Below are 16490 nucleotides of genomic sequence, written 5' to 3' on the forward strand. Positions count from 1 at the left end.
GTTGTCAATGGCCTTAATGCAGATAGACGTTCTAGAAGGGGAGATTTTTTTTAACAATTTGTAGAATTTAAGAGCCTTGTGAGCGTGCGTAGTAGGTTTTTGTATAAATATTATGACACATTAATTTGAATGAAGCAACCCATTGCAAATGATTGTAAAAAAGAGAATCATTGATTGATGGCTTGAAGATGTCTTATTTTCGCACTACTAACTATCGTACTGTCCAGCTTTACCGTACTTTATCGTTTTTTGTTGTGGGTTGTGGTCGCATCACTTACCTCCTTTGACGTGCACTTCCCGGCTTAAGATAGTACCGACTAAGTTTTTTAATTTACATCTGAAAGTAAAAGAAAACGGAGCATGATTTACTTTCCACAGCCGTAGCGGCAGGCAGCCCACCGTGCTAAAGGAAATTTCCCCACAAAAAAAAAAGAACACAAAAAGACAGACGCGATACAAACCACTGCATAAACCACCACGATGTAAAACTACAAAAGTACAATCAGTTATCGGATCGGTTGGAATTTAATTAAAAACTTTAAAGCATCGCTTCGGGGGCCGAACGAAGCGAAGAGAGCGAAGCGTACCGTAGTATCTCTTGGTGCCTAGCGGAGTGTACGGTAAAGGTGTGTGGGTTTCTTTCCCCGTATTTCTTCTACGCCTTTGATCGTCCAACGTCAACCACATTATACCGGAGAGTCCGGGCGACGGAGACCAGCAATATTTTCTACGAAGTCTTTCGCTCCTGGCTGTGGATGCGGTTGGCCGTTGCGGTTTTTATGGGCTGAGTGTGGTGAAGGACAAGGTAAGGCGCACGCCAAACACAAGTACATTATTATTTCTGCCTAACAAGCGTACCGGGAATGGTGGAAGTTATTAAGGACGTGAAATGATTCTTACAAAGACAAGGCAACACCTGCCTGTCCAGCAAAATGATGATGATACAAGCTTTGTCAATTGCTAGCTTCACCAAACATGAAAGCAAATCGATAAGCAATCATTACTTAATTCATTTGAACGCTTCATCTGTTCACAAAACTTTCCTTCTCGAGTGCAAGCTTGTACATTGCGCAGTAGTTTACAGCTTCAAGCTGGTAAAATAAAGCAGTGAACAAAAGGAAAAAATGCTGCCTAACATTTGCCTACATTTGGGCGTCGATGGTTCGATGGAGCAGCATAATTTCACGTGGTACGATAAATTATCGAGCCGATTTTAATTAAAATCTTTTTCAACGAAGCTTTCGTGCAGGCATCGCAGAACATTGTGTTCAATTTTGGATTGGTAGTGTTAAAAACGTATATTTTTATTTTTTCATCATTAAAAAGAAGATCGAGCTGAAGAAAAGGCGCCAGGCACGCCTTCTGCCTTATCCCATGTCGAAGTTAAACAATAGGTAAGCAAACTTGATACTTTTTAGATTATAGATTTATTTGACTATTGTTTTGAAAGTGTGATGTTTTTAAATCATATTAAAAACAATTTTAAAGCTGTATGAGTCCTAAATTCAGATTTTACTTTTGTGAAATTGGAATTTTGAACGGAAGTATCAGGATGTAGGCATCTTCAGGTAAGCTTTTATAACGAATAAAAGCTTAAAATAAATAATAAATAAAGCTCTTCTATACATGCGCCACAACAAGAATATTCGACAAAAAACGTCATTTTGTGCCTCTGCTTCTTCTGTGATGACTTGGGCGGATGTACAATCGGTCGGATGTATCTAATGAAAAAACAATCTCCTCATATCATACTGTTACATGAATGCTGTCCCTATCCGATTTTTTATTCATACTTGAGGCTTGACAAAGACATAGTTTTAACAGCATAATGATCATTTTTAAATGATGTGTCGAACTGTTTACTCTTCAAATTAGATTTACGAAAAGGCAGTAGCACATGAAAACAATGACAATCAATAAGCGAACGCTGACAATTACTGTCGTTATCATAATTTTTCGAATCGATTTTAAAACATAACTTTACGGAAGCATGGCCTCTCTCACGTTCACTTGCTGACATTAGCATTAGCAAACTCTGACAGCAGCAATTTACAACCGGTTGTTAGAGTGCTATAATATTTTTAGAGCAGCATTCCTTTACTGTCGGAGTTCCATTACGTTTGTGCGTTTATATATGAATCGTAAATCGGTGGCTTTTCTCGAAATCTCTAAGTTACCTCAAAGCAAGGAGCAAAGGGAGCAACAAAACAAAAAGAACTATACCCATCTGTGTCTGATGGGGACTGTGGACCTAGAAAAAAAAAACCTAAAACATTTACCCACGAAAGAAAACACATAACAAATGACGATAATGATGGCAAATCAGACAAAGGAATTCACGTCCCCGTCCCGGCGGTTGACGCATGGGGGTGCGTAAAGCAGTTGAAGAAATATCACATAAATCCTTAAGCAGGAGCGGAATTTCAGTCGGATTCCACCAACCGGCCAACAACCGGCTAGTGCGGACCTCGAAAAGGGCACAAAACGAGTACCGGAGGAAGGAAGAGCTACAACCGAGTGGAGGACAAAATCTTCCCTCCCGTTGTAGGTGGTCCAGGCATTGTCATGTTCAGGTGACGCACGGGAGAATTTCTTTTGAAGCAGGAAGAGCATTTTTCTTCCTTTTTTTCCTTTCTTCAGTACTTTTTCTAGTACGTTTTCCGCTCGTTTTGCTCCGTGACTATCGTGAGGCTCTAAATCCGGGACGCGTGAACCCTGGACACAGGAATATAGAACGTTCCTGCTTTCATCCTGGCCTGTGGACTTCTCTTTTGCTTTGCATTTTTTAATAGCCATCGGAGCCTGTCCTTTCCCAACATTGTTGTGGCACGTTTTGTGAAGGTTTTTACGCGATAGCATCACTGTCATCAGCATCATCATCATCATCAGCAGGAGCAGCATTGTCATAGCTGGTCACGGGGCCTTATGCAGCTGACATTTGCATATTGCGATCGTAAGGGGGAAACAAGCGCAGAAATCAACGTGGCTCAAAGGCGAAAGAAAAAAAAAAGCCGAAAGAAAGGACATAATTGTAATGGTCTTTGCTGGCAACCGTTGAAACCTCTTCGTATGATGGAGCACTCCGGCAGGGGCAAGCAGGGAAAAATGGTGTGTGAAAATGGCGCAACCGAGACAGGGAAACCACTTCCAGCAGTGTAGGCATCATCCGCAGGGTAGGTGACTTGGGAAAGAATTATCAACTAAGAAAAGCCAGCACAGAATAGATAACGCCAGTGAAGAAATGAAAAAGAGAAAAAGAGAGAAAGGGACAAAACCTCAACCCCATACCCATAAGCTGCAATGGAAAATGGCGCACCCGTCAAACTTACCTATACACTGTGGAGTGAACTTCGTGACGAAATTTGTCCGCAGAAAATGGGTAAAAAATCAGACTTCCGTTCGGCAGCGTGTAGACCAGCTCGTGGTTGGTCGTCGCTACCGACCACTCGACCTGGAAGAAAAAAGAAACGAGAGAAACGGAGACAAAAAAAACGAATGAAAAACATTGTTCAAGTTTAAGTCTGTCCGAAACGGTAAAGTGAAAAATTGATGAGTATAGCCTCGCACAACCAGGAGGAAGGTATGGTCGGTAAGGGGAGCACCGGGTTTCGGAAGTGAATGACCCTTGGAGGATTAGCAACGGGGAGGGATGGTGCGGGGAGTGTTAATGGGTGTGGAGGTGAGCTCTGGTCTAGACAAACGATTTCTGGATATCATAGCTGTATCAAAAGAATATGTTGCAAAATCGAAGGATAAAGACGTTAAGCTGCTTTTGAATTTTAAGTCCAAACTGTGTGTTTGGCTGTATGAGTGAATTGTATGAAGCGCCCGAAATTCACAGTTTAGTTATGACGAAACCTTTGGAATGCTTACGTTAGAAGTGAATATTTATTACGCACTTGCATTATGGATACTTATAATCCCACCAGTCGGATTTGGTGACATTATTTCAAACTTTCAATAAATTTAAATAACGGAAAAATTGATAGAAAACCAATTTTTAAGTTTGAAATGACAGAAAATTTTCATTTCAGTTTTTTGAACATGAGTAAACGTTCAATCTTGTCTACTACGTCCGGTGGTAAGCCGACAACGGCGCCGATCTTCACACTTTAGGACCGGGGTTCAAATCCCATCCGGATAGTTCACCTGTAGGGAGGACTGACTACCGAACTACTTGATCAGAAAGTCAGTAAGTCCAGTCTAGTAGTTCTGTAGATGTTCGGCTTGACCCAGAAGGCCCGTCAAGCCAAGAAGAATCTTTAACATAAACTCATACTTTAGCAATTGTGACGCTTATGATAAGAAATCGGTTCCAAGCAAATATTGTTTTCAATAGCAGCGAATATTGTTAAATAAACAAGTCCCTAATTGAGGTCACTGTTACCAGGAAAATTATAATAATTATTCTTAGAACGATTGAAATTCAATTGCTAATAGCACACCTTCAAGTTGAAGTGAATCTAATTATAGAATTCATTTTTCAATTCATAATTGTAAAGTGTAAAACAAACAACACAACAACCAGTCAATTATCTTAAAGCTTTTGATATTATGTGCATTACAGAGCAGCGTTCAAATTGTACGGAAATCATTCAACTGTCATTCACTTCCTCCAACATTACCGTCTTATTCTCCACCCAAATGTGACTGTTCCGCCTTAATTTCCTCCCCCGAACAGATTATGCTCGACACAAGACGGCGGCCGGCAGATCGTTGTGGGGAGCATCATGATTTCGTTGATCCTTCCGTAACATTAATGATAGCCCTTGACACTCGCTAATGATTTCTAATCCGGCACGTTTCAAATAAGATTAATCAGAATTGCCAATTTGGTGTTTGCAAACGTGTACATGGGCTTCGTAAAATGGAAGCGAGTCAATGATAGTCCCTTCCGTTGGTGCTAAAGGGAGAAAAAACAAAAGCACACACACACACCCGCACGTAGAGAGTCTGGAAATTTTCTTTCCCAAGAAAAAGACACGTCGTTTAGGTTTTGATAGTTTTTTCCGCCTGTGTCCGCCTCTGCAGCGGCATAAAAAGCGATCCAAAACCCATTATGGTGTTTGGGAATGGGTACACCGTAAAAGAAACGAACCCGGCGGAGGTAGTTGTGGCATGATCGTTTTTATGGTTATGATCATATTTCCACCCGTGCGATGCTGGGCAAAAATGGTTCCCCGTCTTGTAATCCGCGTCACCGCAAGCATGGGTTATGATTGCGTGACTAAAATCCGTTTCCCAAAGCCACGTCCTTTAATCGCTTCTCGGCACATGTTGCATGGTGCAAAGTTTCGGTGTGTGTTTGTGCGCGAGTATAAGTGAAAAGAAAACGGAAATAAAACCCCAAACAGGAGAGAGCAACAACAAAAAACTCGTTGTGAAGCGTATTGTTTTTATATGCTGGTTTCTTCTTTTCTTTTGTTCCATATTTTTCCTCATCCCATATATGAAGGTAATGAAATAATCCTCTTTTTGCTTCGCTTTGGATCATGCGACGACAAAAACGTGCCCTGGGTTTCAGGCTCGGGTTACAGAAACATCGGAAAGACGCTACGAAAAGCGTGCAACGAAATGAACGGAAACGGATGGGAAATTCCAATTCAACAATTACGCAACGGGCCAGGCATTTTCTTGGGGTTCTCGAAAGCGCACAGCGCAGTGGCAAACGGTGGAAGGGAAATTGAAATTTTTCCTTCCTAAGCTTGCTGGTTGTGTGCTGCGTTGTTTCGACCGCCTTGCTCGCTGCCATCCGATTTGAAATTGGAAGCGACTTTCCATGGAGATGAAGGGAGGAAATTTTCTTCTTGCGGTCGGCTTTAGTGGAACACATTTTCCACTGCTTACATCGCTTTCCTATCTGGCCTTATTTTCCCACACCAGTTGGCAAGCTCTTCAGAATCGATTTCCTCACGTCAGCATCACAACCAGCACTTTGGTAGCACAAGCAGACACTCCGTAGAATAAATCTCGGGAAAGGTAGAAGGATACGAGTTTCATCATATTTTCCTTATTTTTTCTTTGCAAGGCTTAAGAAAACAAAGAAGGGTGACAATAGTAAGGGCGAATAGAGAGAGAGGGAGAGCGAGAAAGAGAAAAATAAGAGAAGAAAGAAAAACAACCATCACGTGCGAGGAAAGCGATGAGAAGAAAATTAATAGGAAATTATTGTCGTCAATCAATCGAAGGATTAAAAGGATGTGCAGGTTTGCTCGGTCCTTCCTTTCCTTTTCCTAGCTTCTCGCACTGGATATCGGGAAATGGAAAGCAGAATCAACCAAGGCAAACTTTATCGCCTACGAATGGTGCCCGTTTGCCAGTTGTATGCACGTTCCCAGTCAGCAGTCATTTGCACTGACGAGAAATCCATTGCCAGCGGGAGGGTATGGTGAAGGTTCGATTTTCTTTGTCCTATACCGATGGTGTTACGCAAACATGCGCACCCTTTTGTGGATGAGGAGTAAATTAGAGTTACAGCAAAAGTTAGCTATGACTTTTGTGTGTGTGTGTGTGTGTGTGATTTTTTGTGGATGAATTTCTTCTGTTTCTTTGTCGTTTTGCATTAAAACTGTTCCGTTGAGCAATCTTGGTTTTGTGCTACGTGTTTCACGGGCTTCCGGATTGGCTTTGACGTGTATTTTTGAGAACTTTAATTGAAATACTTTTTAAGTTTAATCCTTCTTTCAAAGGCTGATGATGGGTGCGAATGAATCTTTAAAGGGAAAGCTCTTTATTCAGGGCTGATTGGATGGTTTGTTTCATGACAGTTTCTGGTTTTTGAAGAAGAAACTATCTTTGATTTTTTATTCGTTTTTTTTTAAAGCTACTAGGCGTCTCCATTATTAATTTGTTATTACACTTGGTGACGTTGTAAGCGCCTGCATGACTGTAGCTTGATTGGTGAAATTATTGCTGCATTTTCGATGTTCCCAAGTAGATTTTATTCCTGTAGTGCTTTTGTTGAGTGCTTATGACATTTTTGATGGTTTATTCCCATTTGACTAGCTTTCTGCCATCGATTGCGTCCAAATAATAATTCCTATTGTTGATTAGAACGATAGCCACAATGTGAAAACATATTTAATGGTGACACTATACCAGAATCAAAAACAATTTGCACAATCTGGGCTATCTGGAGGCAATCTAAAGAAAATATTCATCAATGTTATTATTTGATGAATAAAAACGATGCCGTTTTTGTTCTTATATCAGGCGTTCGATAAATTAATTTACAATTGAAAGCTCTTTTGTGTGGGTCACACAGAATTTATTTTATTCAGAAGCACCCGTAGAGGGAAAAGAGGAACATGTATTAAAATTACTCGGAAGCGTGTTTTTCTCGATTTCGAAGACTCCATTTGCCTCTTGGAAAAAAAATTTAATTGAATATCGATCAAATTAACATTGGAATTGGATTGAAAACACTACAAAAGCTTTAGACGTTTATTATTTTCCTAAACTATAAGGCTTATCTATTCTGCTCATCCAGTAATATGCACAAGGCTTCATTTTGTTAAAGCCAAAAGAATTATTGTCAACTGAGTTGATATAATTCTAGATTGAAAATGAGACTATAGAATGTAAAGATAAAAAGAGAAACCTATCCTGTGTGTTCGGTTGATAAATTATGACATAAAATTCACTGTTTTGTTACATGCGAACATCAATAACCCTGTGCCTGTATTGTTAAGTTAATTGTTTTTTTTTTTTTTACCAAGGTTATACTTTAAGGAATCCAATTTCAATTCAAAATGGACCTCCACAAACCCTTCCCCAAAATTTCAACCTACACCACACTGGACCGGAAAATATTTCATTTCTCCATTCAGCTACATCCAATGCCATCCATTTGATGCTATCTAATATTTCACCATTACATTTGATATATCTGCCGGGCAAGGGCACATTCACACCAATTCACCCAAAAAATGATGATACCATCAAAGGGCCCGTAAGCAATTCAAAGATGAGACGGTTTTCGCAGAAGTGCTCGCTAGCCAACAGCACCACCGAATGCGAAAGCCTATCCATCGCTCGGTTTTTCGTTTTCTATGCCTCAGCACTACAGCAATCAATTGTAAAATGATTTAATATCGCAGCAAAGAAAATCATAAATCAACCGTAGCGTGTGGCAAGAAAATGATGGTGTACCGAAATTGATCGGCCATCTTCACTCACAAGCTTATCTAAAGCTGAGGTCAGTGAAAAGGGAGTAACATGATAAAAGAGACTTTCAAGTCTGGCTTGCAGACAAGCAAAAAGTAACCTTCGCTAGAAATGGCAAAAAAATAATCTTGAAAGCTTTCTACAGTTCCGCAGAACAGTACTTACATCCGGTGGAGGGCTGCCATGTCCGGTGCAGTCGATGAGGCCGCCCGAGTTGTTGGAGAATTCTACCTTGTACGGCGGTTCGCTCAAGAACACTGGTCCCTGAAGATCGAGCAGAATGACGCCTGTGGGAGAGTCGAAATGGAATGTTAAAAATTATTCGAATGCAAACGGAAAGAGAAAAAAAAATACACCAAGCGTGCACAATGATATGGCCCCTGCAGTGGAAACACGGGAAAAACTGTCCTCAGAAACTTTTCTCATCGCCCGCATTTGTTCGGTAATGGTTCAATTTGCAAATGGCGTTGGCGTTCCGAGCATAAGGCGTGTTGACGGTTAGGTTCGGCAGTGGGGGTTTGGTGCAAATTTATTAAAAATATGTTTCTTTTTCTCGTAACTTCAAATAGTGGGACGAAAGATGGCTAAACGATTTTTTGGTAAAATCTTTAGAAAATATAATAAAGAACTTTAAATAAATCTAGTAATTTATCAAATAAAATTTAGAATCTTCTTCTCAAAACAGCCACAAAAATGTTCGACGGTACTTTGCCGTATTATGACAAAAATCTTCATTCTCATGTTTTTTGTTTCTCTTAAAATTTTTCACAACATCCGTCCAACATCTACCCGCTGTGCGATGTTCCTTATACCGCAGAGGAGTTAAGAAAAATTGCTGTTTTTATGCAATGCGGACAATAACTTGTAACCAAACAGCCCACCACCCGCTTTCCGATTCCAATCGCTTCACCTTCCAGTGTCCGCAAGCGCCTAATGTTATGCACGAAAAAAGTTCAAGAAAAGTAACTTCACATAAGCAATGAAGCGGTGTGAAAAATGATCACCAACGACACCTTCTCGCAGTATTTTGTCTATTCACCTGTGCAGCAATTCCATTAGCTGCAAACAGCTCTCCCGGAAGAGATCCGAGCGACAAAAGAAACAATCAGGAGTATCATTAATTATTTTATTTTATACATTCATGGGCGGTCGGAGTGAAGGAGGAGAATACTTTACAGTATCCAATATCCACTTGGTAGTAGTACTTACAGCTTTCTACAGGGGATACTCACAACTTTAACCGTTTAAACACCACCATTGATGTAAAACACCGTATTCTCAAACACCGTAACTGCGACACTATCAATTGTAAGTTGACGCCAAGTGGGCTTTTAAACCGTAAGTCGTAACTGAGCAACAACTTCGATAAGTCTGGCTTAAACCGGTAAGGAAGTGTATTTCTAATGGCAACCGAATCGCCCAACCATATCAGCCCGCAGTAGTTGTTTGGTGGTGAGTGAAATTCGTTCGTTATGAAATATATTTCGTAATAAATCAGCCCCTACAGACACTTTCTGACGCTCTGGTAGGAAGGTTTTGTGCGGTAAGCGAAGCTGGATCCGGTGGTGAGAAATAGTCATAGTCGAGGCGTGTTTTTCAATCCAAAGTTCAAGGTGTCCAAGGGAAAACGGGTGCGCGCTTTTCGTTGGCAAAAGGCAACGTGCTAGAAAGTGGTGCAAGAATTTTAGCTATTTTATTTACATTCTCTCGCTTCACCGAGCACATTTACACTCCGTTAGCTATGTTTGTATGTGTTGCTGTTCCACGAATGGAATTGAATACATGTGTCCAGTCCGCTGGCTCTTCTTTTCGTGTCCCCGTTTTTGTCCAGCACATCAACCGAAGTGGACTATGTTGTGTGTCTTGCCACTGTTTCCATCTTGGCAGAGACACGAACAGCTCAACACCGTCCACATCTCTTTCACTTTGCTATGTCCTGCACCTTACTTCTACAGTCGGAGAAGAAAGTAAGAACATTCAAAGCACATCCACCAGTCATACTACACCATACGTGAGTCTTTTCCATTCGGTTTCTCGAGTGACTTTGCTCGCATGGAACTCCGAAGCTCATCATTTACGTTCTCTGTTTGCCTTCTTTTTTGATGCTGTCCTATGTGCTTCTATCCTATGCAGGAGGCGCTATGGGATGATTCGGAACTGAAGTCAACATCACCGAATGCTGCTGTTAAAGTGAAAATCGAACCTTGCGGGATTTGTTGTATTCGGTCGCGTTGGTTGGTTGGTGTGGAAGAACATGCGCGAGAAAGAGAGAAGCAAAAAGTCGTTCTACCTTTGGGGGATGTATGAGTTCATATGTTTACCTTGTATGCTTCGTCCACAAAACAACGACCAAACAAAAAAAAAAAACTAGATGGAAGTCAGAAATACAGGATGGCAGCATTGGGATCAGCACGGACCATTACCAGACTGCGAGATAAGACGATTGAATAAAAATGAGGATATTACTTGGCCCCCGAGAGTATCGTACAGGGGTGGTTTTCCTTCAGGGCGTACCCATCTTATTGCGGAGGACGGTCTTTGAATGCTCTAGCTATGCGTGTCTACCGTGCAGTACATAAATTTAAGGGCACTTTCTTTTTAAGTATAAAAACTTAAACTAAAAAGAGATAAAAGTACGTGAAAGTACCTCGTGAAAACTTGCTGAAATAATCAGTTTGTTCTGTTGTGTTTTCATGTATTATCAACAGGTTTTCCAAAATGAAATTCAAACCTAATCCTGTCATGTGAGCAACCAGTATTGGTTGCTATTAATTTATTTCAAGATCCTTTCTATATTAGTTTTCTCTTGAACTGTCCTTTATGTAGTATTTTGCACATGTTCATTCCAATTTAGATTTTAATCGGCTTTCTTGCCCAGTTTAAATGAGCCTCAAAAACAAGAATTAACTATCTTTTAAAATAAAAGCACTGCGAAACACTTTATAACTCTCTCAAACTACTTTTTTCTAACTCGTCAAAGAATATATTTTGCTTTTCAAAAAAACGAATACTTCTATAGTTACGCTAACCACTGTAGGTACGAATTGTGTTTTTTGTTACGTTTTGTGTCACACCGCTTTTTGTGTGTTTAAGCGGTGGGTAGCATTGTGTCACCGACTGTACCGATATATAACCGAATCAGTCCTATCGTTGTAACGCAGAATGTAACGTGCAGCGTGCCATAAATACTATTCGATATATTGTTGTACTTACAAGATTATAGACTTTTGGTTTATGGCAAAGGGCATTATCGACGTATGCTAGAGGGCGGTTACGGTCGGTCGTACTGCTACTGTACGTGTCAATTCCAATCAGAACCGGGCAAGACTATTAAAGGGCAGTAGTGTATGTGGCGTAACAATAAAAAAATGTAGCTAGAAAGAAACGATCATGGCACAATCGGGTAGGAAGATGCTGCATGGTGATGAGCAGCTTTTTCTTATTTATTTATTTATTTTTGAACACTATCATCTAGTGTTTTTTTAAACGAGCTTGAGAACTGAACTTTAGAATTTACATGATAAATAAAAATAATGATTTTTATGGTTTTTAAAATGTTTAACTTTTTTTGTGCCTTCATCTCTCCTGGTACAATCTCTGTCGGTAGTCACATATTCAACAATATTCTTTCACCCCCTGGTGCTGATGCTCACCATTACTACGATTCTCTAACTATCGGTCCCAGGAGAAATCAATGTGATTGCCAGTACAATCTTCCAATGGTGACGTCCCCGGCAAGCTTAAACCCCCCAGAGAAAACCACCCGTACCGACGCCCGGTGTACAACCTGTTTGAGATGTATATAATAAAGGAAAAGCCCTGGCAAGTACCTATTATGAAACGCTTTCAAAGAAAATCCGCCCACCGGATGGACATCTGGCGTTCACTTCCATTACACAAGTGACTTCGATTGATCTGTACAATTTCTTGTCTTTCCTTTTTTCGGCCGGTTTCTTGCTTTGTTGGTGGTTGAGAGCAGAAATCGAACAAATAAACGCTTCTTTAAAAATGGAACGCATCATAAGCTCAAATAAAATTGTGCCCCACGAAAGCAGCCTCCCGTACCGGTTTCAGTGGAAAATGATACTGATGTACTTTTTTTTCTTGTACTTTCTTTCTTTCGCTTCTTTTCCCTTGTTCCTAACACTCCAATCATCAAATTGCTTCAACTGAATGCTCCGGCAAGTGCTCGGAAAATGATACGAGTGATGTTTCACCGCCACGACGAACGAAGCGAAACGGGGCGAAATTTTCAATAGAAAAATACACCTTCGGGACCACCGGGGCAGCGATCGCGAATAATAAAAAAAACCCCACCGAAAAAGGTAACCGGATCGAAAAACACCGGAAATTGGTACACGATTTTGGCGACAACTGAAAGGGTGAGACAGGTTTTACCACGACTTTTGCCTTTTTTTCTTGCTGGTCGTACCTCGAACTCACATTGTGTCCATTGTGCTTGAGTTTCTTTCTTTTACCAGTACAAATTCGAGTTCGATGGGGGAGAGGGAAGAACACTCGGAACGCAGGAAAAAGTATAAAGTCGAGAAGAATAAATAATCCACCGATCGTAGCCTGTGCAACGTGCTCTTTCGGTTGGGCAAAGTACAAAAAAAAACGACAAAAGGAATAAAATTGTATTCTGTCTATAAAATTCAAGAACGTAGGAATGGCATTAGGGAAAACCAGGGGAGAACAGCGAGAACTGGCAACAAAAATATAAAACCATGCTTCTGGTTGCAATAAGCATGTCTCTCGGCTGTCCTCAGCATCACCACTCCCCTTGTTTTGCAGCTAGTGAAGCAAATGAATGGAAATTCAGTTTCTGGTTGTTTATTTTATGAAGTTATCAGTACGCTGTTCCACTGCAGCCAATCCACCCGATCGTTCCGGTTGGAGAATAGAGTACCTTCACGATGCAGACTGTTTCGTTCTGTATCGCATCGTGATAATGGTTATACTTTTCAGCAAACTAACTTTATCCCGCTTCCCCATCCGTTCGCTAGGTTAGCTTTGTGTAGCGGAAAACTCAAACAGAGCTTAAGCATAAACGCAAAAAAGTCCATGACGCTGTCGGATTCCGTTTCACAAGTAAACGTGGTAGCGTGAGTGTACAAGCGACGAACCCTGCAGCATCATTACCACAAACATTTGGTTTTAGTGAGAGAAAAATATGAGATTGTAGAAGAGAAACGTGAAAGGGAGAGAAAGTCGACAAGAAAGGGCAGAAAATACGAACAAAACCACGCCACTGGCAACTCAGAATCATATTCGATAGGATCGGTAAAGATTTGCAGATACGGAACAATAACAATAGTTTTTCGTTGTTTTTATACAAACTCACACACACACACACAGACACACCCAGCATCAGTTCGAAGCCAAACAGTATCAAGTAATGCAGAAAGATTGTGTTGTTTGTACGAAATAAAGCTTTCGGCTTGAGCCGGTACAGCAACCACAAACTTGTGCTTAAATGTATTTTCCATTCTTCGGATTTGGATGCTGTTGCATTTTCTTCATCAAAACTTTCAACCACCCATTACCCGGAACAGCAGCTGGTGGAAAGGAAATTTGCTTTATCGTTGTGCGCATTTTTATCGCACTTTGTGTTGGGGTTTCATTTTATTTCTTTCCAGTTGCGATGACATTGCAAAGCTTTCAGGATCATCCACTTGCAGGAGTGGTAAACTGAAGCCAACAACTGTGTGTGTGCAGATGTGCACTCCCGAGTGGTAAAAAGTAATAAAATTCATCCCAACTTCCCAACCCACAACAGGGACAATTTTCCACAATCGGATTGCACGAAACTTGCTAATAATGATATCAACAGTGCCGTTTTCAGTACCGCACCAAGGCGCCAAACTGAGCAGCACACGGTCCGTAGGAGATTTTCGCCAATCGTTTGGCAATGGTGAACTGTTTACACGCTCGGGTGTCCACCAAACTTTACCCCGCAAAGGATGTCTTTTTTGTCGGTTCGCGGGGTGAAGCAACTTGTGAATGCTGCTCCGTGGTGGTTACGGTGGAATGTACGCAAAGATAAATATCGAACACGCAGCAAAAAGTTTTGCACGCATCAACCGGTTCGTTTGATTTCTACCGAGCGCGTCAGCGGAAAAGTTTCGGTCAGTGGGGAAGCTCAAACTAGAAACGGTTGCACAATCTCACCAAGGACGACCCAAGATATACCAGTGGGGAGTGTTGTGGTGCTGAAAAAGGCATGGAATGGATTTGTTTTTCGACTCAATCAAGTACTGTTTATGTTTGGTTTGGTATTCTTATCATGACTCAACATACTCCTTCTGATATTTGATGTGGTTAGTTTGATTTGCAACCTTATATAGAATGTTTCTATGCAGCTAGCTAAAAATCAGTTTGATTCTGTGGGTGTTTTATTTATAGGATGCGTGGAAATTTATTTAAAGTACAATGTATGAGCCTGATCACGCTCAGGTGCAAGACGCTGGCAGATTAAACGCAGTTAGCAGATATGAATATGTGTGCCAGCAGACATTTTTTGAAAAGAACAAGACCCTGCTACCTCTGAAAAAAAGACATGTTAATTTTTGTCTAATAATTAGCTGAAACTTTTATTATTTATTTTATTAATTTATTTAGTACGCTCAAGTTTCTGCCAAGAATGACATAACAAAAAAAAAGGGAAACGGAGGTAGAGGGTGCTAGGAAGGATTATGAAGAAAGGAAGGAAAAGAGACAGAGATACATTGTAGTCAAACAGATGATATGTGTTGTTTAAGGCCGATAGAGCGCTGATGAAGCGATCGTTCGAGCCGTAGAGAGGTCTATCGCAAAGGCGACGAGAAGGGGCGTAAAGGGGGATAGCGGTTTGGAAAGACGGGACATCTAGTACATTTAACAGGAGCCCTGCAATGAAGCTAGCACGGATATGGAAATGTCTTTCTTCCAAGGGCTCAAGCCCAAGAAGGCGACAGCGAACAGGATAGGGAGGGAGAGCCAGAAGCGCTGAACAGCTATACGCGTAAATTTGCGTCGATTGAACAGTAAAGGGACTTCAGACAGAAGGTAAAAATGTAACAGGGAAATGTAACAAGCCAGGTAGCAGCGATTGTCTGATCGCAACACCAATTGCAAAAGAGTTACCGGAAGAATTCAAACTGGGATTTATATTAAGTTCAATACACAAAATGAACTGTAGGTTAGATTGCATTGATTCCCAACATTTGCCCCATGCTACAGATCTCATCGAGCGTTACTAAAATGGATTTATGCAAGAAGAAGCGACCCTCGACCTCACTCTATTTTACGTCATTTTATAGAACAGTGTCCATCTTTCTCTAGAATTTCTTTATCATTTATACCTATCTTTTTGGTTTGAAATGCATCGATTTTTTTAAAATTTCTTTTCTGATCGTGTTTTTATTAATGTGTTCTTATATATACAAATTTTTAGAAGACCTGAGAAAATGTAGAGTCACTTTTTCTTTATCTGTAGTTTTTAAACTATATTAATACTTCCTTATATTGTTATAACTCTTTTGCATGATTTCAATTGCTGACACGGGTTTTCGAGTTTTACATATCACTCAGTTGTTTTAAACCATAACGGATTTTAATCTTTGAGACAATTCGTCTGGTTTGCCAATCAGTATTTCTGGCACACAATTTCCTTAAAAACGGTCATTTTAAAACGCATCTTATAATGCAGCTTATGCAAAGTTTTGTTGTTTTTTTTTTTTTTGCCAAACTCCCGTCCTTTGCTTCCCACTTCTTAATGGATTTGGCTTGTCACTAGCATCAGTTCCAATCAGATTATGCTGCAGCAGCTAATAAAATAAACATTTCGGGCAAAACTTTAACCCACTGGCCGAGTTTGACTTCATGGAAAAGTGGGAACCCAGGAACAAAAACCACCAGCACCAGCAAGTAACCGTAACAGGCCGTAACGTTTTGAAACATCATTCCAACCATCTGTTCACGGCAAACAGCAACAGCAAGCACTGTCGGCACAGACGAAAAGCTGGTCATATTTTGCGAACTTCATTCCGTATGCTCTGTTTTCTAGAAATCTTTTTTTTTTTGTCTCTCACATTTGTCCATATGAACGATAACACACTCCATCTTTTTCGCTCCCCCACACTGGTGTTATGCTACTGAGCTTTTAAAGATCTGCTCGAGTTGGAAAATACTGGTGCAACACATACACTTTTTTTCTCCCTCCAATCCGGATTTGTTGGTCGGTTGGTTGTTTGTGAAAGTTGCGCACTATCCTTCAGTTCCCACCGAAAACCCCGAAAGCACAGGCCATGAAACATTCATCTACTTCTGACTCGAATCAGCCT

The 16490-nt window shown here is 40.7% G+C and overlaps 1 protein-coding gene across 7 annotated transcripts in view; it reads right to left on the reverse strand.

Annotated features, from left to right (window-relative positions):
- LOC126561301 (cell adhesion molecule Dscam2) overlaps nucleotides 1-16490 on the reverse strand; it is an 81127-nt gene that overhangs the window by 51095 nt on the left and 13542 nt on the right. For all 7 annotated transcript variants that reach the window (XM_050217355.1, XM_050217353.1, XM_050217352.1 and 4 more), the window contains exons 2-4: nucleotides 8332-8453; nucleotides 3330-3451; nucleotides 279-337 (exon numbers count right to left, since the gene is read on the reverse strand). In XM_050217355.1, the coding sequence (XP_050073312.1) occupies nucleotides 279-337; nucleotides 3330-3451; nucleotides 8332-8453 (303 nt within the window). The remainder of the gene's footprint in view (nucleotides 1-278; nucleotides 338-3329; nucleotides 3452-8331; nucleotides 8454-16490) is intronic.

The sequence above is a fragment of the Anopheles maculipalpis genome, chromosome 3RL, assembly GCF_943734695.1.
Source record: "Anopheles maculipalpis chromosome 3RL, idAnoMacuDA_375_x, whole genome shotgun sequence".
Lineage (NCBI taxonomy): Eukaryota > Metazoa > Arthropoda > Insecta > Diptera > Culicidae > Anopheles > Anopheles maculipalpis.